This window comes from Misgurnus anguillicaudatus, chromosome 9 (assembly GCF_027580225.2).
Source record: "Misgurnus anguillicaudatus chromosome 9, ASM2758022v2, whole genome shotgun sequence".
Classification (NCBI taxonomy): Eukaryota; Metazoa; Chordata; class Actinopteri; order Cypriniformes; family Cobitidae; genus Misgurnus; species Misgurnus anguillicaudatus.
The window spans coordinates 36,380,302-36,407,500 of record NC_073345.2 but is presented as its reverse complement, the minus strand read 5'-3'; the positions used below and the strand labels follow the sequence as shown (position 1 = coordinate 36,407,500).

Below are 27,199 nucleotides of genomic sequence, written 5' to 3'. Positions count from 1 at the left end.
GCAAGAATATGACCATCCTGAGCTCTTGGTCCACTGATCTTCATCAGGCTTTCATTCCTTAAGTCTGGCCTTCATGTTGCCATCTTGACACCATCACTGGAATATTAACACTGTCTACATGTGAAGACATCTCAATGGTGTTCGCAGCAGAAACAGATCATTTCATTGTCAGATTTATAAACTTTGTTTAAAGCAATTTCATAAACACAACCTACTCTGCTGTATGTTTCTTACGAGGATTTGTTCTCTTACTTAAGCGTGCAGCTGTTAAATCATTTAAAACAAGAGTGAAATCGACTTCAGAGGAAGATAAACGCTGTGGTTTTAAACAACTGTCCTGTGAATAAAGATGCAAGAGAAAACATCCAACACTCTCCCAGGAGAAAGATTTGGGAATGATTTGAGCCTCATCCCAATATCCAGAACATATAAAACAACAACATAAAGACATTAAGATCGGGTTGTATTTGTTTTCACAACAGCCATAACCTAATCTGATGATAGATGTACTTGTAGTCATTAATGGATATTGATTTCACATTAACTCAATCTTTGTACGTCTTGTGGTTCGTACCTTCACGTGACCTTCTTTGGCCTCACCGTACTGCACGTGTTTCCTCAGATGGTTACAGATGGCACGGAGGGTGGAGTGGACCTCGACACAAAAGTTACACCTGTAACCAGCCGGAGTTTTATCGGCTGTGTTTTCCACCTGTAGGACAAGAGAGATCTTTCAATGTCTTCAGTTATAGAAGAGATCCTGTGACAACTGTGTAACTTTAAAAAAAAAACATTAAACGATCACTGTAGACGTCCTTCAGGACTAGCTAGGGCTGGGACGATTAATTGTGTGATTCTGCTTGCTATGCTTTCTTAATGAATTAGGGTGAAATGTAGCTGCACCCAAAAGCCAGAGGGCGCTCTCATGTAGAAACTCAATATGGGCCGCAGAAGAAGAACCATTACACACACGCCTATAAGCATATTTATATTGCTGTTCTTCAAATCTTTTCAGGTAATTTCATGAAAATAAAAATATTGTGTTTGACGAGTGTTGCTTTTTCAAATGCATGTTATAAACGACCCAAACTAACAGTGATTTCAGATAAGGACTTAATACTGATCACAGAGCCGCAGTACATGAAAAAGCTGTGCATAATATTGACTTTGCGATTTAGAATCAACATCGGACAGATATTATTAGTAAGAATCATCCCAGCTCTAGGATTAGTATAAATATTTTGACATTTATTTAACATTTATCCATATTCACCTCAAATGAAGTAATACATTCACTTTAAAAACCACTTAATCTACACTGAAAGTGTTACTTTCAAGCCCCCTTATATATTTCACAGTAATTCACAGCGCTGGAAAACAGGAAGGCATTTCTCTGACAGCATCTTCCCACCCGTAACAAATAACAGCCACAGTACGTACCTTATTCTCAGGTTTGGCGTCCAGTGGCTCCGCCGTCTTTATCTTGCTTTGAAGCTGTTTTCTCCGTTCCTGTCTCATGGCTCTTTTCTGGAAATCCTCATTGTGGTTCATCAGATGGACAGCGAGTTCTGGAAGGGCCAAGAATTTGATTTCACAGTGGGTGCACTGATAGAGCTCCGTCCCATCTTCTGCAGGGCTGGGAATGGTGACAAAGTCCCGCTTGAGTTCTTCGCCGTGACCGTCATTGTAATGCGTCACCAGCATCTCTGCCGCATTAAACGAGAGCTTGAAACATTTCAGACATTTAAAGGGAAGCCACTCTACGTCACCCTCGGCTTCCACCTCGTCTTTTACCTCAACTACGTTTACAATCTCCGCGGAGGGAGGTTTCTCTGGCTCGTCAGCATAGATCACAGTAAAGTAACGGCTTAGTTTGTTGGAGGGCTGCTTTTTTGGAAAGACTCCCGGGTGGCGTTTGATGTAGTGCGAGACGATGCTCTTCCTGCTGAACGCCTGAAAAGAACACAGCGAACATTTCCTTCGGTCCACCGCCAGCTTCAGTTCCTCGCTCATCGCCGGAGTCTCCGGCTCTGATGTCAAGGGCACCATCACCTTGTTGGGTTTCTCGCTCAATGTTTTGGATGCTGCCAAACAATGCGTGTAGTAAGCATCGATGTCGTGGCGTTTTTGGTAGTGAGCGGCAAGGCCTTTGCGGATGGGGTTGGTGTAAGAGCAGAGGGCGCATTTGAAAACATTGTTCTTACCCTCAGGCTGAGCTCTCACATTGTTGTGTTTGATCCGGTAGTGGCGAGCGATACCCTTGCGCGTAGAGCAGAAGTATTTGCAAAGCTGACATTTGAACACCGCGTGCTGGTCGCTCTTTGCAAGTTCAGAGAGCTTGACGTCGTAGTCGCAGACCTCGGACGCTCGCGTCACGCTGCTGTTACTGCATTCTGCAATGGAATCGTCTCTTTCGGCCGGCGATTGTGCTGCATTCGAGTTGAACATGTCTGACGCAGGCTGGTTATGATATTTCTCATAGTGTATCTTTAGTTTCTCTAAAGTGCCATGTGTATAAGGGCACATCTTGCAGCGATACGCACCATAGCCCTGCCTCTGCGTTTTTGACCTCTCATCCCCTTCGCTAACTACTTCGCCGACCTGCTCGACATCATCTGCAAAGTCTTCGGCTGTGACCTTGATGGACGGATGTCGTTTCTGGTAGTGTGTGAGAACACCGTGGATACGAGAATTCACGTACGGACAGTGTCTGCACTTGTATACGGAGCTTGGGTTGATGTCCGCTTCCTGAGCAAAATCGGCGGCTTTCACCTTCATGCCCGGGTGCTTTTTGCCATAGTGGGTCAGGAGTCCGTGAAGACTGTTGTACTCAGACAAACACACAGTGCACTGGTAAGGGTTGTTGGAGATAGACGAGCTTGCAGACAGAGACATATTAGGGTGCCGATCGTGTGTCAGGTGGCCAATTTCAGCTCCGCCCTCTTCCTGTTGGTCACTGCAGAACGAACTAGACATGGAAGAGTGTCCTTTGGCCAGCTGTGGGAGCACTTTTTCTGAGGGTCGGTTCCCCTTGATAATGTCAATGAGTACGGACTCATCACCTTTGATGGCCCAGGGATGTACCGCTTGGTAATGGTTAGTAATGTCCCATATGGAACAAGCCTCAAAGGCACAGTCTCTGCATTGGTAATGCTTCGTTTCTGAGTTGCCAGCCTGTCTGCTGGTGGAAGTATCTGGGCCAGCCCACAGCTTGCTGGCCATGTACGCGTAGTCGACGTTATGCTCCGGGTGGCGTCTTTGGTAATGCATGAGCAGGCCGCTGGGTTCGGCATGAGAATATATGCACCACTCACAGTGATAACCAGCCTCCAATACACCATCCTGATAAGCCCAGTGTAAGATAGTCATGGCTGTGGCCTTCACAGTAGGATGATCCTTCTTCAGATGCTTCTTCAGGGCATACACGTAAGGAGACGTGTGGGGGCAGTGTCTGCACTTCAAAGATCGCAACGGCTTGGATTTTTCGGCTTCGGTAGCTACGGTCACATTCGATCCAGAGCTTCCAGCTTGGATCATCTGTGCTCTTTCTCTTTGACTCCGAACCACAGCTGTATGTCTACGGACAAGGTCAGCATTTGCTTTTACATCCCTGTGCTTCTTCTGGTAGTGTATCAAGACTCCCTTGACAGTGCGGTTTCCGTAGTCGCAGTGTTGGCAGAAGAAAAGCATTTCAGATTCCCCTTTGTCAGATTTAGATTTATTTGGGACTTCGGTTCCGTTGTTATTAAACTGCTTTAGAAACTGTTTAGGGGGTGCGATCTGTAACTCATCCATAAGCTTCATAAGTCCTGGGGTTGGTGGTGCCTGCTTTATGTACTTTGCTGTTACCTTAATCTCTGGATGACGTTTTTGGTAGTGGACTAGAACACCCACTACAGACCGGTTATTGTAGACACAGTGTTTGCAGTAGTACAAGTCTTCATCCTGAGCTGTAGGGAGGATAACGTTCGAAGACTTTGGCGTGTTAGACGAGCCGTAGGCCGAGTTGCTCGACAGCTGTGCTTTGTCAACAGATATGACATGCATGGTTTTCTGTATGCGGAAGTATGAAGCTTTCTGGTCAGGGTGTTTCTTCTGATAATGGACTAATACCGAGTGCATGTTGGGGTTTGAAAAAGAGCAAATATCACAGTCGTACACCACCGTGTTTCCACCGAGACCCTCTCTAAAGGCTTCAGCCTCTAGGTTTGCGTCAGGGGTTTTGCAGATGTTTTTGAGAGCGGGACTTGAAGATGATCTGGACCCAGGCGAGGCGGAGCTGAAACTCTTTGGTCCAGAATTTAAGATTTCTCTCAGTGTTTGGGACTCAGCAGCTCCCTTTTGAGGCTGATCAACCATATAGCTGGAGAAAATCATAGCATTATTGATCTTCACCGAAGGGTGCATTCTTTGATAATGCGGCATCAGGCTCCTCACATTCGGACTGGTGTAGGAACAGAAACGGCACATATATACCAGATCCGGCTGGTTGAAGTTTAAGACATTGCTCGCTTCTGGATGAAGTGTCATATAGTGCTGGTGCAGATCATTAAAGCTGTTATATTCAATGAAGCACTCGAGACACCGGAAGACTGCGCTCTGATCCTCCGGGTCTAGAATATATCTGAAACTGAACTTGATATAAGGGTGCATTCTCTGATAATGTGTGCTGACGCTGCGAGCTGATTTGTTTTGGTACTCACAGTGTTTGCAATAGAACAAGTTCCCAGGTTCCTCTGTGTACTCGATATTGTCTTGATAAATGTCTCTGCCATCTTGACTGCTTTGATCGTGGGCATCTTTAGATTCATCCTCATCATCAGAAATAGTGACTTGAACAGGAATGTTTCTTGAGCTGAGCTTGGACTGCAAATTGCGTTTTCTTTTCCCAACGCCACGCTCAGTCTGAAGCCCTCCACTGTGTCTGACGTGAAGCTGCTGAGTGTTGAACGTGTAGCAGTTTTCTCTCGTTTCAAAATCGATGTGATTCCCATTCTCCTCAACATCACCATCCATCTCCTCGAGATTAATCACATCCTCATGCTGTTGGCTTTGACTGATCTTGCTCTGGAGATTATTTGCAATTTCATCGATCCTCGTCCTTTTCTTGACAGGAGAAAGATCCAAGGGCAAATCATTGATGGATTTTCTGGCCGTTTTGCCGATGAGGTGCTTTTTGTTTGAAAATCCCAAGATGGATGTTTGAGTTTTTTGAACAAAGCTCGAGGAACTGTGCGACTCCAATTCCGAATCGTGCTGCTCGTTGAACGAGCCGTCTTGTGTTGAACGAGTCGTGACTTGTGTACCATCACAGTACGAGTGTTTATGTTGCTGGTGGACACGTAAGCCTTTTAGCGTCGTAGTAGAGAAGTTGCACAGTGAGCACCGATGAGGACCCTGCTGGTCTTCGGATGTATTGGATTTTTTTCCATTGACTTTAGAGCTGCCGTTCCCTCCATTTACCGGCTCCGAGCGTTCGGTATGACCGTCCGGACTGTAACCGGTCAAGTCCATGGTATCCCATTCAGAGGAGCCAGCGTGACATTTTTTGTGTGTGTCGAGTTTTAGTGGATTGGTACAGAGAAAGGGGCACTCGTCGCATTTATACACCGTAGCTTTACCAGACAAGTGTATGTTTTCTATGTGACGAGAAATACTACGCCGGTGCATGGTTAAGAAAGAGCAGAAAGGGCACTGGAACCTATTCATGTGTCTTCTGAAGGGAACTCCTTTAGTTTCCAGCAGATCATTATCCTCCTTTGAGAGAAGCAGCTTAGTGGAATCCTCAGCTGGCTCTGTATAACTAGGGTCATCCAAGTCACAGACCTCATCATCTGAACTGCTTCTAGAATCATTCAATGTGCTGGCATCTAGAGCCACACCAGAGCTAGACATATCTGACATGGTGAAAGTGGATCTCTCGGACAGTATGGAAGATCCTGTGCTGTTGGGTATTTTTGCTGCGAGCGGTGCGTATTGAAAATTTGATTTCCCTTTAGTGGCCTTAAGTGATGCGCTGCCAGAGGATCCTTTGATTGATGAGGGATTCGTGGAGGAACCTTCATTGATAGCTAGATCATTCAGTACCAGACTGGAGGTTGGAGTGCTTCTCCTTGACGAGGCAGAATCAGACTTGCTGGATCCAGCGCTTCCATCCTGTATCTTGGGCTGCTGCAATGATGCCATGATCTTCACCATGTTACGGTGTTTCTTCATCATGTGATTAGCTAATGGCTGCCGTTGTGATGTCTGAAAGCCACACCACTCACAGTTAAAGCTTCCCTTTGACTGGGGTTTAATCATAGACTCCAGCACGTGATGTTCTAGAACATCTCTCTGTGACTCTTCGCACCGTTCTTCAGTGGAGGAGACATCGGAGTCCACATCGGCAACCTTTGCCGCCACAGGCGAACTCGAGTGGCCTGGTAGACCATCTTTGTGATGCACTTTCTGGTGTTTGAGAATTCGTGCTCTGTGTGGGGATTTATAATTGCAATACTGGCAAGAGAAGATCGTTCCTACACTGCCTTGAGTTGTAACTGTGCTGGCGGACTGCTTGGAAATGTTGAAGGAGCTCTCGTCGCTTAGTGAAACTTCTCCAGTAATACCGTGGACCTTCCTTGTGTGTTCACTGAGAAGAGTGCTGGATCTGAAGTAGCGCACGCAGAACTTGCACTGAAAAAATGGTTTGCACAAAGGTTTTGATGACTGATTAGGTTTTGTTTGTTTTGAACCAGAGAAGTGCCCGAGGTCTTTGTTCAAGGTATTGAGGCCTGAAACAGAAAACACAGAAATAGGGTTAAGGTTAAAAACTAATTATACATAACGACCGGTAAATACGAATCGAATTTTTCAATTCTAGTTACAAGTCACAAATAAACATTAATCCAACAAATTCTGATACCTGTACCCTTTCTCATTGAGCTGTAATGGTTTTCATCGTCCTCTAAGGGGCTGAGGGAGTTTAAGGAGTTTGATCTGGACCTTCGGGGAGATTCGTCTTCCTCTCGCACCTCAGCGGGCTGCAGGAATGCCGTGTGGACGTCCTGTATGTGCGCTTTGAGCTCATCGTTGGACTCTGCGCGGAAATCACAGCCATCGCACTGCAGCACTTCCATTGCTCACGACTCCCTGGAAAATCAGGGAAACCTGAGACCAAAGACAGACAGAAATACTTAAACAAACTGCAGGGATGCCAGAGTAAACAAACAACGGCACATGCTTGGAACGTAAATTATATAGCAATATATATTATAACGTAAACAATAAATTGCAAAGTACACAAACTCAATCGTTTCAGTAAGTGTTCAGTCTGTTCCAGAAACAGTAGCTGGGGAGGGATTACAGGCTGATGTTTTTATTATTCAGGGATAAGGCACAGATGGAGAACACCAGTGGGCCTTGATATTTACATCCGATTGTATCAGGCTCTTCTGGAATAAGATTGAGCGAATCCGCTGAGAGATGTGAAATACAGAGGACTCAGAAATGAGGTGAAACTGCAAAGGATTATGAGATGGGCCATCACTTAGAGCTTGGTATTATTACATCCTATGACCTAAGAGCACCCGGCAACCGCGCAAGTCAATGAACTGAAAATTCAGTCCCTGATCAATACATTTTCATTAAAATGTGAATGGTTGCCCTTTTCACTGCATACTGTAGACACACTGTCAGTATACAAACACTTCTGCTGTTTTGCATTAACATACTAGAGTGAGATGAATTAAATCAGTTAAATATTTATTTAGGTCTATAAACTGATCCAGAAATCAGATACAGTACAGTTTGTGTAATCATTTGATTCAATATAATGAAACTAAATAAGCAAATCTAAACGAGAGAAATCAACATTATGAAAGTCTAAAGGACTCAAACGTTTTTGGCATGCGGCTCCCCTTGTGTACGTTGCATCCCTTCGTGGACCCCCAAATTTATGTCATAAAACAGTGGTTCTCAAACTGGGGTCCGGGTCCAGTTTTTTGATAAAAAAAAACATTCATTTATCATGAATTCGGTGTAATTAAACCTAAAAAGAAATAAGGCTACTAACCAACAGCACTACTTTGTATAACTTAATATGTTTTGTTTAATAAAAATGTTAAATTTTAGAACAGTTTTTTGTCATAAATTTCTTTGGGGGGCCGCGAAGGAATGCACCATACACAAGGGGGGCCGCACACGGAAAAAGTTTGAGAACCACTGACATTATAAACTTAAAATAAAGCAAAACACATTAAATGATACAATGTAGTGTACTTTTGGTTAGTAGCCTTATTGTTCTGAAGTTCAGTTACACAGAATTTATGATAAATTAAAGTATTTTATAAAATGTCATAAAAGTGGGGCCCCCCAATGGCACCATTTCACATCACGGTCCCCAGTTTGAGAACCCCTGATCTAAGGTTCCTAATGACAAATAAAAGCATTAAAGGGATAGTTCACACAAAAATGTATATTCTGTCATCCTTTACATAACATTAAAGAGTCCTAAACTTGTATACATTTTAATAATGTATATATTTTGAATAATATTTGTAAGCAAGCAGTTTTAGGGCACAACTTAATTTCATATTAGTGGAAAAATAATGACAGCAAATAACAAACATTAAAGCAACCATGTTTGATTCAGTGTATTTTATCAAGGTGTCGTGCTCATCGGTCAAATCTTCAGTGTTATACGTGCCACACTGCACATCAAATGCCTCAAATGTTATAACAAACAAATAAAATAGACCAAAGTGCCTTCAGGAGTGATGAGGAACCGAGCGGAAACTCAGAAAGCAGTTTTAAGAAGGAAACTCAGTCTGTGAGGGCAAACTGAGATGAATCAGTGAAGAGAAAAATCACAAAGTAGAGTTCAGAGGGATGTAACCGTCCTGTAAAATATCTACTAAAAAAAGAGAAGAATTCATGGTCATGTACAGGTATACAAGACTATAAACGGGTTGAAATTCCTGCTAGATGAGTAGATGCGTTCTCGAAGAAAGACATTCGAGCTCCTACACCTCCGGCCTGAAAAACAAACAGCGCTTTCATTCTGAGCAGGACCGTCAGCGCGTGTCATTGTCTCTTCAGGTTGAGTTTCAGCTTTGAATAAAGCTCCACCCTGAAGTTACACACTCACACCAAACATCTTCACAACAATATCTGGAGAATCAGTGAAGAGAAAACAAGCAAGAGAAAGATTTAAAACCCAACAAGTGAGCTTCACAGATCCTCTGAGCTTCATGGGCAGCCATTTTAAGAGTGTGTGTGTGTGTGTGTGTGTGTGTGTGTGTGTGTGTGTGTGTGTGTGTGTGTGTGTCTGTGTGTGTGTGTCTGTGTGTGTGTGAGGTGTTCAGCTCGAGCGTAACATGGACTCACAGATCAGATCGTCTCACTGCCACTGGAGAGCAGCTGACAGAAATCCATCTAACAGATGTAGCTTACCCACAATCCACTGCAGGAACAGATCAGCAGAAAGACGGCAATGAAAACCTTCTCACATGCCAGCCTGAACTAAGCTTTTGCAGATTTTTAAACATCTTTTAAAGTTTACCACAATCATATTATAAAGAGAAAGAATTTTGAGAGACTGTACTTTACTACAAACATACATAACAAACGTTAAAAAAGATTCAGATTTTAAAAGCTCTTGTCAACATCAATACGCAGTGTATCATTAAGACTGACTTCTTAACTAGTTGAGATAACACACTGACTATCAGACCTTCAATACAACTATCAGAGTCTACTGATGTGTGTTTATCATCAAGAGAGAGCTTTCATAACGCTCAGTGTTTCAAAGCAACTTGACAGAAAACATTATCTGTAGCTCAATTTAAATGAATTCAAATAGCAGACGCTTCTTCTAAAATCATTCAAGCTTTTGGTCTTTCCACAGATTAGAGGAAGTGAGTTTCATGTTCTTTCACTTCATGATAGTGAGCTGGAAGATGAATGTTCAGCATGTGGTTTTAAGGCTGGACACCTTCACACGACACATCTGAACATATATATACATATATCACAAAGGCAATGCAATGATACTTCTGGATGAATTTACTCCAGCAACACCATGAAAACACCATGAAGAGCTGTTGGTATCATCTGATCATGGGTCTGCTTGATAAATGTCACATGACGGTAAGACAGCCAACAGTTTCCCAAATTACACTTCCTACAGTAAAGCATGGGAGTTATTTTGGCTGGAAGAGGGAATGTTGCTCTTAGTCCACACAGAAAAACTTACGTAAGCAACTGAAATAACTCTCTGATCTCTGCTTCACATCCATAGTTGTGGCTTAAGATAAAACAAATCAGTCTGGAGTTAAATCCTTTTGAAGACATGATGAATCTACAACATCATAAAGCCAGCAAGTCAACAAGTCAATTATACAGAAGTCTAAAAAACAAAGAGACATACCCAGCCTTTGGCCTAAATTAACCAGGAAAAATGTCCATAGGTTAAACTACAACTCATCAGGTTGGGTTTGTCCCTTTTTGACCCAACACTGTAACCCAGCATTACTAATCTGACGGATTAAAGTAATCATCCAGAACAATTACACTGCCCAAAATGACTTTCTTAATTAGTATTTTTCTCTTGTTTTTACTACAAATATCTAAACATTCTTGAATCAAGATGCATTTTCTTAATGAGTCGAAAATTTTTTGACAAAAAAAAAAAACGTAAAATTTAAGTGAATTAGTGCTTAAAACAAGCAAAAAAATCTGCCAATGGAGTAAGCAAGAAAATCTTGAAACATTTTTTCTTAAAAACTTTCTTACACCATTGGCAGATTTTTTTGCTTGTTTTAAGCACAAATTCACTTTCAATTTTAATTTTTTTTTTATTGTCCAAAAATTGGGACTCATCAAGAAAATGCATCTCGATTCAAGAATGTTCAAATACCTGTACCGAAAACAAGAGAAAAATACCAAGTAAGAAAGGCATGTTCTGCAGTGTAGACTTTAATCCGATTTTTAGCAAGAAGATGAAGAATTTACTCTCAGACTTGAACACGTTGACTGTCGGTGTGTCTGTGATCTTCTCATGAAAACTTTCTTCCAGATATCACAAACACTTGATATGATGAGCGGCAAGGGAAAATGAAACATTGGTTGAGTTTGGATCTTCAGTGAAGTTTCTAGCAGGAGAAACAGTTCCTCAAAACATCTGATCATGTGTTTAAATGAGGAAGTGTTAGATGATGTTCACCTCTGTCTGTCACAGATCTTTAGTGCAGATAGAGAAACAACAACACGTACTTATTCTGTTAAGCTTCTCTCTTCTCATCTGATGTTTCTGCTAAACAGCACTCACAAAAATACAACTTCTTTACTTTCCTAAAATCATTTTAAAGAAACATACAAAACAACACTATGCTGTAGTTTGTGTGTTGACTTTGAGGTCATTGTTTATGCCAGCGTGCTTCTGAATGTTTGCAAAACAAATGTTTAGCAAAGTGTTCAATTATTCATCCTCAATCAAATACAAAACACCAAGTTAAATGAATCTTACACAATTAAAAACTACAAAACTGTTATGCAAATGGAATCTGATGAAGTCGTGTAACAACAACATAACATAAACATTTATCACAACACGTTCTCCTGTTTCATGTTTAATAACAAATGTGCAGTACACCATATACAGTATATGTAGTGGACTAGAATGATTTTATAGATACAGTAGGGATTTGCAATTAATCGTTTTTCAATTTTAATTTTTGATTCAAGCAATTACAAAAAGACAATTGAGGTAAAACAATTATTGTGTGATTAAAATATAAATTGCATGCTTTTGAACTGTTGTGTTTGTATGGCACTTCTGAAGGCACTACTGCTTTGACACATGTAGTTTATTGCAACGCTTACACAAAGATTAAATAAATGCATGTTTTCAAAGTCACAGAGTAATCGTGATTATGATTTTGCCCATCATCGATCAGCTCTAAGATACAGTCATGCTTTTGCAGGCTGATCCAGACACAAACCGAAAGCTACTGGTTTAAAATGTTCATGTTCGAGAAAAAGCACAACCTGTCTGAAGTCATTAAATGAATCTCTAAACTCATGAGATCTTTGCAGTGATGTGCTTACAATCTTCTTCTTCAAACCAAATCATTGGCTTTTATGTTTGAGAGCAAATCCCTTCCAGGAAGCATATGGCAGAAGAAATAGGTCATCCATTAACAAACTGACACGAAGCTTCAGACTCATTCAGTACACGTCTGTGTACCCTAAACCTTCTTCATACTGTTTAAATGACAACAAAGCCCTGACAGATGCCAAACATCTGCAGCAGTCCATCAGATATCTTTCATGAACATGAGCTGGGACAGAGAGAAGAAAGTGCACTGCTGGCATCTTTATAAAACATCACGTCAGCACTACAGCCAAAGTCTCTCAAACACAAGAGAAAAACTCAAACTGATCCAGCAGATAGAGACGTGCAGCATCAATGATTCACACACACACACACACACACATGAAGATTTAAGGGTTAAACCAAAGCAGACTGACCCACGAGTTACTGATACACTATCAGTGAAAAATTAACACAAAAACACAACAACACGCGGTTTTATATACCGTTATACAAATCTGATGCAAAACCTCATTTATACAAGCATTTATAATTATTTTAAATTTATAATAATACAAAAAATATCTAATCTTTTCAAACCTGTTACGTTTACAGGTTTGTAACATACAAAGTTTTTCTTCCAATGCAATGTGAATATAAATGCTTTAAAATACTTTTATTTTTAAAATATATTTCAAAATACACAAAAATGGCCAAAAAATATATTGGAGAAAATATATTTCAGTATATATATTGGTATGGGATGTAATGGACATATTTCATAACCAACAACCAGCAAAGATTCAGTTCAAATCTGCAGTGATTCACAGAACCGTTGGTGATTCATTGCTGGGGTCGTCATTCGATATGAAAATCTAATTCAGTCCATCAGATCAAATAAAAGATCTTCACTGTGGAGTTTTGGCATTGTAACATGTGTTTTTGAATGATTAAACTGGTTAAGCTAGTAAGGTAACATGAGCTGTGTGTGAAGATCAACAGTGGTAAAGTCAAACCGTGACATGACTCAAGAGGATTGAGAAGAACGCTCAAAACCTCCTCATCCACTTAAGAAGAGTAAAAACCTTCATTTATAAATCACAATCCTCCTGCTGTGTTCCTGTATAGCATTGCGTTAGCAGCACAAAAGGTCATGGGTTCAAACCCGAGGAACACATACTGATAAAAATGCAGACCTTGCAATGTGGCTAAAGGCATAAATGTAAAGGTTTCTACAGATTATCACCAGTCATTGCATATTAATAATGTCACATAATGTGCAGCCAATGGTAATATTAACACATTTTAATGTTTCATTTGAAAGAAATGTCTTGTAGTTTTAGCAGATGCTGAAGGTAAAAATCAGCAGCAGTGTTTAAAGACGGAGAGTCAGTGATCTTCAGATGATCAGAAATCTGCTCTGTGACTCTGAAGCACGTCCTCGCTCGACTGCTCCTGACTGAATTATCTCCTGAATCAGCGCGACTCCATTTCACTCGCCACACGAGTGCTGCAGCGTCAAGGAAACCGCTGACACCATGACGGTCATCCTCCATTTTGTGCTCCTCAAGACAACACTGCACTGCAGGTACACAAACAGACACCTGATCTCCATAACAAAACCATCTCCACTGTTTCTCATACAGCACCGATGAAGACATGAAGGTGAATATTATTTACAAGTCCATTAGGTCCACAGTACTTTGAAGGAGAAGAGGTCATATTTATCTGAAGACTTAACCGCCGGGTCAACGACACTGCAAAACCTCTCTTACAAAATAACTTCAACCATTCTGTAAAAGACAAAGCACTTTTACAAATCTATGATGAAGATAGCACAACCGTCTCTAATAAACTGTCAACATCTCTTCAACAATCTATCAAATAAATCTCAGCTTTGCATTTATAAAAAAAGAGCATCAAATGTGATTTTTCATTTCTAACTGTGGGCCTCTGGCAGGAGAATGATGTTTTTAATGATGATGGATGAAGCTCAGGACTTCAATACAGGAACACAGAAGTACTAGTTCACACATCTAAACGTTGTCTAGTTATCTTCTGTTAAACCAGAAACTATATCATTCAGGCTGCAAACTTTTCTCAGTCTTCAGTTTCCTCTTTCAGCTCAACTGCTGTCATGATGGAGCAACAACAACAAACTGTCACAGCAAACACACGACACTACCGACATTCACCTAAAAATACACCAACAAAACTCAAGAGCGATCACACTTACTGTGCTGAAAATATAAACAAACATTCACTCCGATGAATGAGGAATAAAATAACACATGAGGAGAAAAGACAGAAACCAGGAAGATCAGTTTTCAGTTCCAGATCTGCGGCTCTCTTTCAGAGTTTGGCCCGGTCGGAAATTTCCAAAACTGAAACATGTCTAACCATCAAACTGAATAACACATTAAAAGCTTTAAAAAATGTTTGACCAATGACAAGGAGATTCTCCTCTGTTTAGATACAAAAGATCCTAATGAAAGAAAGCATCTCCAATAAACTGAAAACAACAGAGAAGATGTTTGAAAGAAATAAATCCTTCTCTTAATACTTAGTTTAAAACCATTCAGTCATAATCTACAGACATGAAACTTTGTACAGACAGCACAACCAACATACTGTAAGTATCAACAACATGAAGATTCATATTTACCATCATAGCTCTGATCTCCTTCAGATCTTAAGTTTGTTAAACAGACAATTCAAGAGAAAATCTCCAAAACAACAACAGTATTTGACGGAGATGCTAGTGTCCTGTAAGAGCTGTTTTTTATTTGAAACATTTACAGTTAAAAATATTTATATAGAATGCCATTAAATAGTGAATGTTAAAGGTGCCGTTTTCAAACTTTAGTTGGTGTGCAATGCATAAACAGTGCTTGCAAAATTATAAAGCAATGCCAAGCCATATATTTTCTTTAGCAGAATTCACTTTTCAGGGACTACAGAGAACGGACGGTTTGGAATACAGTCCTCTACTTCTCGAATATATGATGAAAATATTCCTCCGCCTACAGGAATAAGCCAAAAAAAAGAGCGTGAACTTGTTGTGCTTCCATGGAAAAGAGGAAGAGTTGTGTTAGTAGAGTGTTTTTGTTGCCATGTCATTGAGACGCTGTTATTTTCATCCCCTGGTTGAGTCAAATCCCTATGTTTGGCCTTTGTTAAGGACGGCTTCCTCAATCTGGCGTAAACTTTCTGGACAACGTGCACACATCTGCTGTCGAATCACAACACACTGGACCAGCTACACAATCAGAAGGCGGGACTTCACAGAATGAGATAGCATCAGACCGTTTATATGACGGTGGAAACAGTGTTATAACATGAACACGCACCGTAAACACAATCACAGGTTGGATAACACAGGAAAGAACGTCACCTTTAACTTCAGCGTGTGTTCAGTACCTGTTGTTCAGAGTTTTCCACTAAAGGCCACCACACACTAGAAGATAACTGGACTGAATTTTCACCCTAATGACAATCTTATGTAAAGTCTTGATCGTCTTGTTGGTCTTATCCAATGAATCCATGTTAGGAGTAATTGAATCTGCTTAGAAGCACATGGTGGCCGCTCAGATCACAAATCATAATTAACATGTTTAATATTTACAATGAGAAATCCTGTTCTGTGGGAGGAGCCCTGAGGACAAACGCCAATCAGAAAGCTAGCTGATAAATGATGAAAGCATATCGACCGCAGTCATGGCACAACAGGCACAGTCTAAAGTGAGACAGAAAGCTGTCCATAAGTATTAATGCCACTTCTGTAAGAGACTTTATGGGATTTGAATGGGTGTTCACGGACGAGACTCACGTTGTTTGTGAAGGGAATCTGGTGGTGTGCTGTCACCATCACATACTATACTTCACTCGCAAAATGGCTGGGTTATTTTAAGCCATGTTGGGTAAATATGGAAAGAACATACACTGCTGAGTTAAAATGGACCCAATGCTGGGTTGTTTTAACCCATTGTTGCATAACACAACATTGGCTATTTTTAACCAAGCATTGGGTCAAAAAGGGACAAGCCCAGCCTGCTGTGTTGTAATTTAACCAATGCTGGGTTGTTTCAACCCATCGTTGGGTCAAATATAAACATTTTCTGGGTTAATTTTAACCCAGCATATGTAGAGTGTATAGAAACAAAACGAAATTAAATTGTCAATTTTTTCATGTTTGTGATTTAGTGTGGCCCAGCCTTAATGAATGATTCACATAAGTATGAGATGAACACAGACGTACAGACTGCTGTAACAGCAGCAAGACATTTCTGGTAGCTTCTGGAGCTCTGTGAAGATTTTCAGAGCATGCAGATTCTCTCACATTACTATTTTAGTAACAATTACTGTTCATGTCATTTTAAAACTTTCACATCCTTATCAGAAATAGATCACATTCATGATGCAGTCAGTGCTACTGTAAAACACAACAACCAAAATTACAAGAGTTTATTGCAAAGCAGAACTTTTATTTTGTGCACATTTATGCATTTCCATTGCCGTAGTTTCTACTGGCTGTGTGAAGTATTATTGGTGACAACTCGAATGGTTTAAGTTCATTCGCCTACATTACTACTGGAAAAACTCTCTCTTGATGTCTGGTCTCCAGCTGCAGGGCTTTAGGAAAATACACACGTGGTCCAATATACTAAAAAGTACGGCCATCTCAGAGACATCACATCCATGATAAAGCTCGAATGATTCACAGAAAACTACATTCAAGCTACAGGAAGAACCAGTTAGCAAAACTGACATACAAGTCATTCAGGTTATTTAAACCGGGTTAGTACAGTCTTAAGCTCTTTCTACACACATGTTGTGGACTATCTGTGTATTGTCTATCAGTACAGACTCTTAACACAACGTTCACAAGCATGACGAACACTAAGATACTGCACACGGTTCATCTGTCTGTGGACCACAGCCAAAGTATGCAGCTCTGTGGTCTTCTGTGTCCTTCTGAGAAGATCTCAAAGTTACAGAGTTACAGGAAAAACTACTAAAAGAAGTTTCACATCTTATCTGGTCTGAAAATCTGCTCTTTTAGCAGAAGCTAACAGACGACATAAACACAAAACTACACATAACAAACACAAATCTGAATGACCATCCAGACCTAAACAGACGAAAATGATGGACTTTAACCACACAGCTTCAAAAACTCTCATGTATAAATAGTAACAAAACATGCCAATGTCACCATGGTACAATTCCTACAGATGTCTCAGTATCAATCGAGTCGCTCTTGTTGAAATGCTTGAAAAAAAGGCCGGATTCGCTCTCTTCCAGTTAGACGTTAGAAAGACGAGAGATCCATTAATATTAACTCACCAACAAGATCTTCCTTCCTTCCTTCTAACAGCTTCAATATTTAATCAGACTTGGACACTAGCATCATCCAGTCCAGCAGGACAGAGCCGAATGGATTCGGTCGACAAGACCGGCGCTGTTCCTTCTCAATGGACGCCTTGTCCTTCCTCTGCGCTGGGCTTTTATAAGAACAGAGCCCTCAAAAGAACGCTGAATGTTTCCATACACATCTGCAGGGCTTACAGGAGCTACTGACACATTTAAAAGAGTTCCTCTCAGTCTCTATATAATCTTACATATACCAGACATCCACTGACTGTCCTCTGCTTTCTCAAACGCTTTCTGCTAATTGTGTTACAGTTATTATGTATGGCTCATACTGACTGAGAGACCAGAAACACTTTTGTCTATGAAAACTCTAGGGCTGCAACTAACCATTACTTTCATAATCGATTAATCGGGCGATTATTTTTCGATTAATCGGATAAAGAAATTAATATTTACTCAACTACATTTTTCACTTCTTATAAGAGTATTTACATGTAGAAGTGTACTTTTAAAAGTGCAAAAGCCACAGGGTTTAACTTATATAAGCTTTTTGATTTTGACATTTTAATAAAAAAGTTTGTGCAGCTTTTAAATAAAAAACATCTTAAAATGTCAAAACATAAACAAACAAAACGTATCGAGTCTTCAGGGATGTGCTGCTGAGGAAATTTTGCCACAGATTAATAAACTCATTTTAATCTTCAACTTCAGACCTTGATTACATTTACATTTACTCATTTAGCAGACGCTTTTGTTCAGAGGAACTTACAAATGAGGTAAACAATAGAAGCAAGTAGATCAACAGAAGAACAGCAATACGCAAGTGCACTAGAACTAATCTCATCAAGTCTAACACAGCATACATAGCCAAATTTATTTTTAACAGAAAATGTACAGATAAAGATGGAAAATAGAAAAAGATATTAAGCTCTGTATTAGTAAGTGAGGTGTTGGCAGAAGAGATTTTTAGTTGATTCTTAAAGACGGCTACAGAGTCAGCAGATCTTGTCGTGACCGGCAGATCATTCCACAGATGAGGAACAGATCCAGAGAAGGTACACAATTTTTTCTCGTTTTAAGATGGCACCAAAAGCTGTCGCTCAGTGACAGAGCGCAGGGATCGAGAGGGTACTTGATGGGAATTAACATTATTATTAACAAAATAAATAAGCCATTATGATATGAAAGTGATATACATGCATTGTTACAGTAATAACCTGGATTTCTTGCTTACTTTAAAGCAGAAGTTTTTTGTGATCCCATTTTTCAAACATTAAGTAATGTGTAATGTTGCTATAATAGCATAAATAATTCCTGCAAAATGATAAAGGTCAAAGTTCACTGCCAGGCGATATATTTTCTTTAACAGAAATCCCCTTTCAAAAACTACAGCGAATGTCCGCTTTGGACTACAGCCCTCTACTTCCTGCTTTAATGACGTCAATCTAAGAGGTTTTAACTAAACTCCGCCCACAGGAATTTTGCGCTTTTGCTTCCTTGGTATATTATTATAAGCACACAGTCCACGCTGTATGAAGCCTGACATGTGTCGTTGCTGTTTGACGGTGATGCTGGAGCATGAGATGTCATTGACAGCGAATGTCATTATCGATTTTATCGATTAGTTGTTGCAGCCCTAAAAAACTAATTTATTACAATGTGGGAGCTTTTTATGTGACTACAAACTATGAATACTCTTAAAGTTGTAGCCAAAAGGAAAATATTAGAGATACACAGAAACCGATTCTGATCTATCAGGTCAAACACCATCAAGCACACACATGTAACTTTAAACATGTTAGACGGTCAGCTCTATACGTCATATTCCTGAAACCTTTTTACATTAATATTCCCAATCAATACAAGTTATAATCAATCTGTTACGTTTGTTGATTACCAAAACTAAAACAGACCCATTAGAGATTTAACAAATAAATACAAGTTTATGAAACACTCGCATCAAAAGGCCATCCATACAAAACATCAACAACAAACTGCAAGACATTTACAGTTCAAAATTAAAAACTCTGGCAATGGAAATTTCAAACAAAGTTTTTTTCAAAAAAAGTCCACCTCAAGCTTACCTTGTTCACTTTAACTGTAAATATCTTCTTAATCTAACCAGATTTTATTCTTTTTATACAAAAAATGGAAGATAAATATAGATCGTTTTTTGTGGTTATCAATTTGTAACAAATGCAATTTAGTTAAGCCAATTAACTTAACTTGCAACATTAAACATGTACAAAAACACTTGCTACTGATAATTATGATCATAGCAATGTTGTAAAACAAAACTGTGTAACTCCAGGCTTTCTGAAGGTTATATAACTTATGGCTTCTTTAGATAACTGCTTTAAAAAAGCCATGTCGTATACAGACACACAACACATGCGTGTAGTCCATGCATCATGTTAAGAAAGTGTCCAGTGAAGCATTTGAATTGGCTTTTGTGTGTTGTGTTTCTTTCTCTCAGGCTGTGCGAGGAAAACACTCCAAACTTTTGCCTCCTTCTGCGGCCTCAACACAGTGAATGGTCCATTTTACAGCCCACATTACTCACCATTAACATAGAAGACCCAAACAAATTCACTTCAGTAACAGGACAAAAAAAACCCTCATCGTTCATCTGTTTCTCCTGGACTGCAGTGATATTAAATGAGCAAAAGATCATCTGATATATCTCTCATCATGACACTTTGGTGATGCCCGGCCCAGCAGTACAAGGTTCTGTAAATCACCCTTCTGAAGTGGGTCATCAAGTACAACATCTGATAACAGATCTGCCAAAATCTGCAATCTAAAGTCAGAGACCTCAATATAAACACCAAACTATCAGCAACAAGAGTTGTCTTAATGAGGTTTAGGAGACGACTTGAATGAAATATAACTGATTTATAATCTTCCTCTGGTCTGTTTTATTATAAAACAATGAGAATAATATAAGTAAGCAGAAGGAGACACAACATCCACCTGATTAATGCCACAACCAGCCTTTGACATTCAAAATTATTCAAATGAAATCTTCACATTACTGCATCTCATGTCACACAAACATTCATGAGCTCGACTCGCACCGTTTCAGGACATCTGACCTTCAGAACATCTAGAAGATCTAAAGGTTAGGAGATGATGGAGGTTTAGTTTAACCTTTCATTTGTGATCGATATATTAGACAAGCTGATATATATGATCATCATCACCATTGACCAATAACCACATCTGCTTAATGCAAATACAAGTAAATTAATCATTATTTACATATCTATAATAATACGCCTTTTTAAGAATTTTAAGGAAATATTGCAGATTCATTGGTCATTAAATGTCCTAAGCTAAACTCAGCTTTTAGTAAATCTCTCTCTTAAGTTAACTACATGTACACAACTCATATTAATCCTAATAATAATAACAACAATAACAACAACAACAACACAAATCACAAATAACTGATTTTTCACAGTCCGTCCTTATTACAGGTCTGTGCAAAATTGCAGAGGAGTTTTCAAAGCTGAAAACGTTCCATGGGAATTAATGGGAATAGATGGGAATTAACAGGACTATATGGGAATTAGCGTGAATATATGAGAATAAACGGAAATATGTGGGAATTAACGGGAATATATGACAATTAACGGAAATATATGACAATTAACGGAAATATATGACAATTAACGGAAATATGTGGGAATTAACGGAAATATGTGGGAATTAACGGAAATATATTGGAATTAACAGGAATATATGGGAATTAACATGAATATATGGGAATTAGCGTGAATATATGAGAATAAATGGAAATATGTGGGAATTAACGGGAATATATGACAATTAACGGAAATATGTGGGAATTAACGGAAATTTGTGGGAATTAACGGAAATATGTGGGAATTAATGAAAATATGTGGGAATTAACGGAAAAATATATTGGAATTAACAGGAATATATGGGAATTAACATGAATATATGGCAATTAACTGGAATAAACTGGGAATTTGATTGCAGAGTTGCCTATAACAGGGAACTTAGATGTAGTTTTTTTTTCAGCATAATTTTGCTTAAAACAACAAGATTTTATGCAATTTCAGTTGCATTTGTACCCAGCAAATTCTTCAGTCACCTCACTTTATATCAAACATCTATTGAGTTGCCTTGAAGCCCAACAGAAACTGATCTGATCCAACATTCACAGTCAAACAAACAAAAACACCTGCCATTATAAAGACACGCATTGTTCTTATTGAACTATATTCAGTATTTAATGAAATCTTTCACTTTGGCTGCTATCCAGGATGATTTGTAATAGACGGTTTATTCTTCTTAGTTTATCATTAAACATTAAAGTCGCTGTTGTGCGTTTAACATCACAAAGAAAGTACAACAGGCTTTATTCCCTCATAAACAGAATGAACACATAATCGACATTACTATTATTTACATCAACCACACACACACACACCAAAACATGAAACTGTGCAACAATTATTATTTGACAAAACTTAATACATGTTATAAGTGTTCCTTGAGCTGAAAATGTTTCACACTGACTGGATCTTCATAAAAACTGGGTCATCTGTGAGATTGAACCGCGAGCCGTCGCTGTGTGCTCAACAGTTGCATAAGACAGCTTTTAGCTTTTCCAGGTCAGACACTCGACCGGCTCAAACTCAGTACTGTAAAACTCCAACATGTCACCAAAAATATCCCAAAAAATTCCTACACGAGGGGCTGAACGGAACTTATGACATCATGAGCTTCGGGAGAACTTATCAAAACTGGATGAACAAGTTACGAAGCCAAACCAGGCCATCAAAGATAAGAGTCAGATAACACACACAGACAGACATACAGTGTCCATCAAATATATCCTGATCAAATCCAGAAAACATAAAGAAAAACTGCACTGCCTTTAGGGATCAGCTGGGAAAGACGTAAACAACATCAGAGCTCTGTCATGCCATAAAGAAGCTGCACAGATACGTTAGACATCAGCAAAGCCTGTAACCTTCATGTGAAAGAACCTGTTTGCCTTGACATGGGAGACGTGCCACCATTTTGAGTTCCTCTGGCCTGCGTCTGTCGCATTCAGTGTCTCTCTCTGTGTGTGTGTGTCTGTGTGTGTGTAGCGCTGTCTTTGTCAGCAGGATTTCACACACTGGTCAGAGTGATTGCAGAAGAACACACACACACACACACACACACACAGACACACACACACACACACACACACACACATTTCTCTGTAGAGCTGTGGAGAAACAAACAGCCTTTCACAGTTTCCTGACATTAGGAGAATAAAGCTCACTGAATCAAACATTTCTATTAAACTGCAGCAGAAGATTCCCACATCTGACACGACACACAGGTGCATGATGGGAACATGACAAAGTTCATACAAGTTCCAGCACCTTCATAAAGCATCAACACCTTCATGCATGAGTTTACAACATGAACCGATCCATCTGTAGACCAAAGCAAACATGCAGAAGTGAAAGCTCCAGAGAAGTGAGATCTTCAGTAGATCTTCTGAAGGTCACAGGAGAACATCAACATCAATATCACAGACGCAGCATTAACATTCTGAACTCATCCTGACCCGAAGCGCATTTACAACATCAACACAACAACAACAACAACAGTCAGACGCTAGAAACAACTTAAAGAGAGAGATAGAGAGAGAGAGAGGCGCGTGCGTTTGTCTCACTGTGTCTCCAGGTCCAGGCGGTGAAGAAACTCAACCTTTGTTCTTCAGGCTCCATTGAGACTCCATTTTCCCCGCGTGTCATTGTGAACCTGCGGCGACAAACACCCGGAACCCGCGAGCGACGCCCGCCGCCGTTACACTCGAACGTTATTTCCCCCCGTCGTCCACACATACTAACACTGTAACGTCACAGGACGTAATGAGCGCGCCCGGACGCGTCGCGTCTCTAAATGGACGCGGAGCTCCGAATCCGCGCAATGGCTTCCAGCTCGGCGAAGCGCTCGCGTCGGACCGGCCGACCGACCCGTGCGCTTCCCGACATTCCCCGCGGGAAAAAAGAAACCAGAAGCTCCAGCGACGCGACGCCTATAGCGGTTAAGGTGGCGGTTCGGTGTCTGATCCTCTCGGCTCCTCAAACGATCGAGCTCGCGAACGCGGGGCAAACGCGCTCTTCCAGGTCATTCCCGAAGATCGCGTTACCGTGGATCGTGAAGATCGCGTGTGGATACTCACGTCTGGATCTGGCTCTTCTACAGCGGCAGCGGCAGCAGCACCACCGGCGTGATGATCGCCATCTTCTCTCGTTGTTCCTGAGCGCAGCAGCTGCAGATGACCTGAGCTCCGGGTGTCTCTGAATAATGAGGAGCCTCACACACAAGGAAGACAATCTGCTGAACAGCCAACACAAAGAAGTTTTGGAGTCTATCAAGCACCAGAGGGTGCACAAGAGTTTGCGATGAGACACTGAGACTGAGACAGGAAGGTCCAGTGAGTCTCTCATGTCTCCAATCCTAACCGAGCTACACACAACATGGACACTCGGACATCTTATCATCCATACACAAACTCGGCTTATACAGCACATTATATAGCACAGTCACGTGACAGAGAGATAGATGGATGGATGGATATTATGGATAGATACCATAGATACAATAGATGGATAGATAGATAAATTAAATAGGCTAGTGTAAATAGTACATGCATATGTTATTACATGGTACTATACTACATCTATAAGATAGATAGATACCATAAATGGAGACCATAGATAGATATTATAGATGGATAGATAGATACATGCATGTGTTATTAAATAGTAATATACTATATATAGATACTATAGATGGATGGATAGATGATAAATAGGCTAAACTTGCAAATATTATTAAATGGTATACTTAGTTTCTGTATAGATAGATGATATAGATGGATACTATAGATAGATAGATACCATAGATACCATAGATAGATGGTTAAATAGATGGAAAGATATGTGATTCAGCTACATGCATATGTATTTAAATGGTAATATACTATAGATAGATAGTTACTATAGATAGAAATAGGTTATAGATGCATATGTTATGAAATGGTCCAATTGTAGAATGATATCTCATTATATATTTTTCTTATTTTCGCACACATTTACATGAGAACTATTAACAGCGCACTGGTTTATATCTGTTTAATATTTTCAGTGAAATGTTGAAGAACATCTCTATCTGTTCTGATTGTTGAATGTAAAGCAGGTTTGAGGTTCACTGCGGAGATGCGATGGACCAAAGAGAGGCTTGGATGACATCATCAGTGCAGCAGAATGGACGAATGCTTCTGACAAGGACACAGAGAGACTCTCCTGAGGTCTGAGACAGATGAGCTTCTGTTATAAATACAGAGAAGAGAAGGTCTCCGTTAAGAGGGACGTATGATGGGTGTCGTGTATGGATTCATATTCATTTACAGCATAAAAGACTGTAGGATTTTCTTCCGTTCATTCTCTCCAGGTCTTCATCCATGAACACTTGACACAGTGGTTAATTAGATTTTTAACCGCTCTTAACCATCTAGTCATAAATCATAACTTAACGAGTCTGAATGACACAGAACACCAATAAGCCTCGACAGCGTCGTAAATCACAGACTGAAAACACTTGAATTGTGTTACTTGACAAAAAAGAACAAACATCGAATGTTAAACATAATGGGTGACTAATGATGAATATATCATGTGTCATGCGTATTCATCAGTAAATGTGGGTTACTAGTCTCTATTAAAGTACTTTATATCCTTACTAGGTGAAGTCAACATGAAATGAAAACTTGGTTTTATTGCAAGGCACAGTATTCAAAATCAAAACACCTTTCTATTTCAGCTGACGTCTGTAGATTTTTAAGAAATAATAATTGACCCATCCGTCATCATTTACTGTGACACTCACATCTGCCAGATGCTTTCATCTGAATAAACTTATACGCTGCATCTCACCTAAATATTTCATCAGTCTATTGATGTTGTGGGGTTGCAGTTGAACTAGAGTAGGTGTGAAACTCAACACTTATTTGTTTAGTGTTAATGATGATGGCTGTCCATTATAGAGACAGCAGATGTGAAAGAGACGTTTATTTAGGATGGCCCGGTGGAGGTCCAATCAGAACACAAGAGAATGAATCAAATGAAACGAATATGATATAAAGACAATCAAAACATTTAAGGAAATGTTTGTTTCTCCCATCAGCTTTAAATCTTGATCATCTGCTTTACTTCACAGTCTCGTGTTTTGGGTAAATATTTGGACACAAAGAGTAATTGACAGTAACCTTGTTGAAGTGATGATGAGTTACCGCGGTATTCTCACCTCGTTTAATGTGTTTGATGTTTCACTGTGACATAGTGCTGCTGGATTGTTTAAGTGTTCAAGTTGAAGATAAACTTTCACCCATCAACACAAACATCTACTCATCAGATATAAAACACATTTCAGACAGATTAACCTCAGGTCCACATGAACTTTTGCTGCTTGAGATATTCAACACAATAATCACTTAAACTGCTGTGTTAACAAACAGCCAAATAACTAAACACACTTTCATTCTTAAATTATTTTATCTTATTCAATATTCTGTTTTATTTTGATAAAATGACATTGTTGAAGCAATGTGAACTTTCCTCAGAAGTGAAATGTTCATCATTGATAATCTTCCATAAAGAATTTCCCATAATGCAACAGTTCTTTCAGGGACCAGCGAGAGTATCATCACGTGTAGATAGATTCAACAGATTGTTTTCCATTGATGATGTAAAAAAATCTGAAGATTCAATCTGGACTGAAGAAAACTTTAGACTATGTCTACATGTGGACGGCTATTTTCATAAACGGACATTTCAACATGTTATAATAAATGATCTGTGGGGTATTTTGAGCTAAAACTTTAAATATGTACACTGGGAACACCAAAAATTTATTTGAAATCTTAAAAAAGTCTTGTGAAATGTCTTTAAATGCTTTCCTCTATGCATAGACAGAAAAGGTTCTTTTATGTCATCGTGAGGCAGCTTTATTTTTAAGAGTGTACATGATGAGTTATGAATCTAATCTGGAATCAGGGTGGGCAGGTTAGTCCCACCCAGAGCGTGGTGCACGCTGCCTCGACATATGGCTGACACTCGAAATCTGATTAATTTGGGAGGACCAGGACAGACTGCAGCAGGAAAACCCATCCGCTCGGGCCGAACGCTGCCAGGTTCTCCTCCAGAGCAGCTAAAAACAGACAAACAGACGTCAAACACTCAGATGGACCTGCTGAGCAGGGGTCTGCGGATCTTGGGGTGGTACTGTGTTTAAGATGAAAAAAAAACACATCCAAAAATATTCACATCGCTTCCGTCACAGGTCATGTCTAAAACACACAGAGATGAGTACAGACCTTAAATCTCATTAAATAAGATGACAGATTCTGACACGTATGTAATAAAATACAACATCTGAAATGTTCTGACATCCAAATGTTGCTTCTGAAGTTCAGACTCATAATTCAAAAGGTTTTGTTAAGATTCTCCTCCATATGTCTTTCACAGAAGAAAGAGCTCTAAAAATGCTGCATGGGTTATTTTCTACCCAGCGTTGGGTCAAAAGGGGACGAACCCAACCCAATGGGTTGTAATTTAAAGCGCACCTATTGCTAAAAAACAACATTATTTTGTGTATTTGGTAAAATCCAATGTGTTTGCGTAGTTTATGGTTTAAAACACATTATTTTCCACATAC

At 39.7% G+C, this 27,199-nt stretch overlaps 1 protein-coding gene and 1 long non-coding RNA gene across 7 annotated transcripts in view; one reads left to right on the top strand and one right to left on the bottom strand.

Moving 5' to 3' along the window:
- znf462 (zinc finger protein 462) overlaps positions 1-23,903 on the bottom strand; it is a 37,530-nt gene extending 13,627 nt beyond the window's left edge. For 3 of the 6 annotated variants that reach the window (XM_055180026.2, XM_055180030.2, XM_055180031.2), the window contains exons 1-4: positions 23,664-23,903; positions 6,905-7,149; positions 1,441-6,773; positions 575-712 (exon numbers count right to left, since the gene is read on the bottom strand). In XM_055180026.2, the coding sequence (XP_055036001.2) occupies positions 575-712; positions 1,441-6,773; positions 6,905-7,118 (5,685 nt within the window). In that variant the 5' untranslated portion in view covers positions 7,119-7,149; positions 23,664-23,903. Of the gene's footprint in view, positions 1-574; positions 713-1,440; positions 6,774-6,904; positions 7,150-22,467; positions 22,880-23,150; positions 23,474-23,663 lie in introns of those variants that run through there. The other 3 variants (XM_055180029.2, XM_055180028.2, XM_073871643.1) reach the window with 3 other exon arrangements.
- LOC129423672 (uncharacterized) lies at positions 23,782-25,418 on the top strand. Its single transcript, XR_008637823.2, has 2 exons — positions 23,782-23,918; positions 24,683-25,418. It is a non-coding gene; the product is annotated as an uncharacterized lncRNA (long non-coding RNA).
- Positions 25,419-27,199: the final 1,781 nt, after the last annotated feature.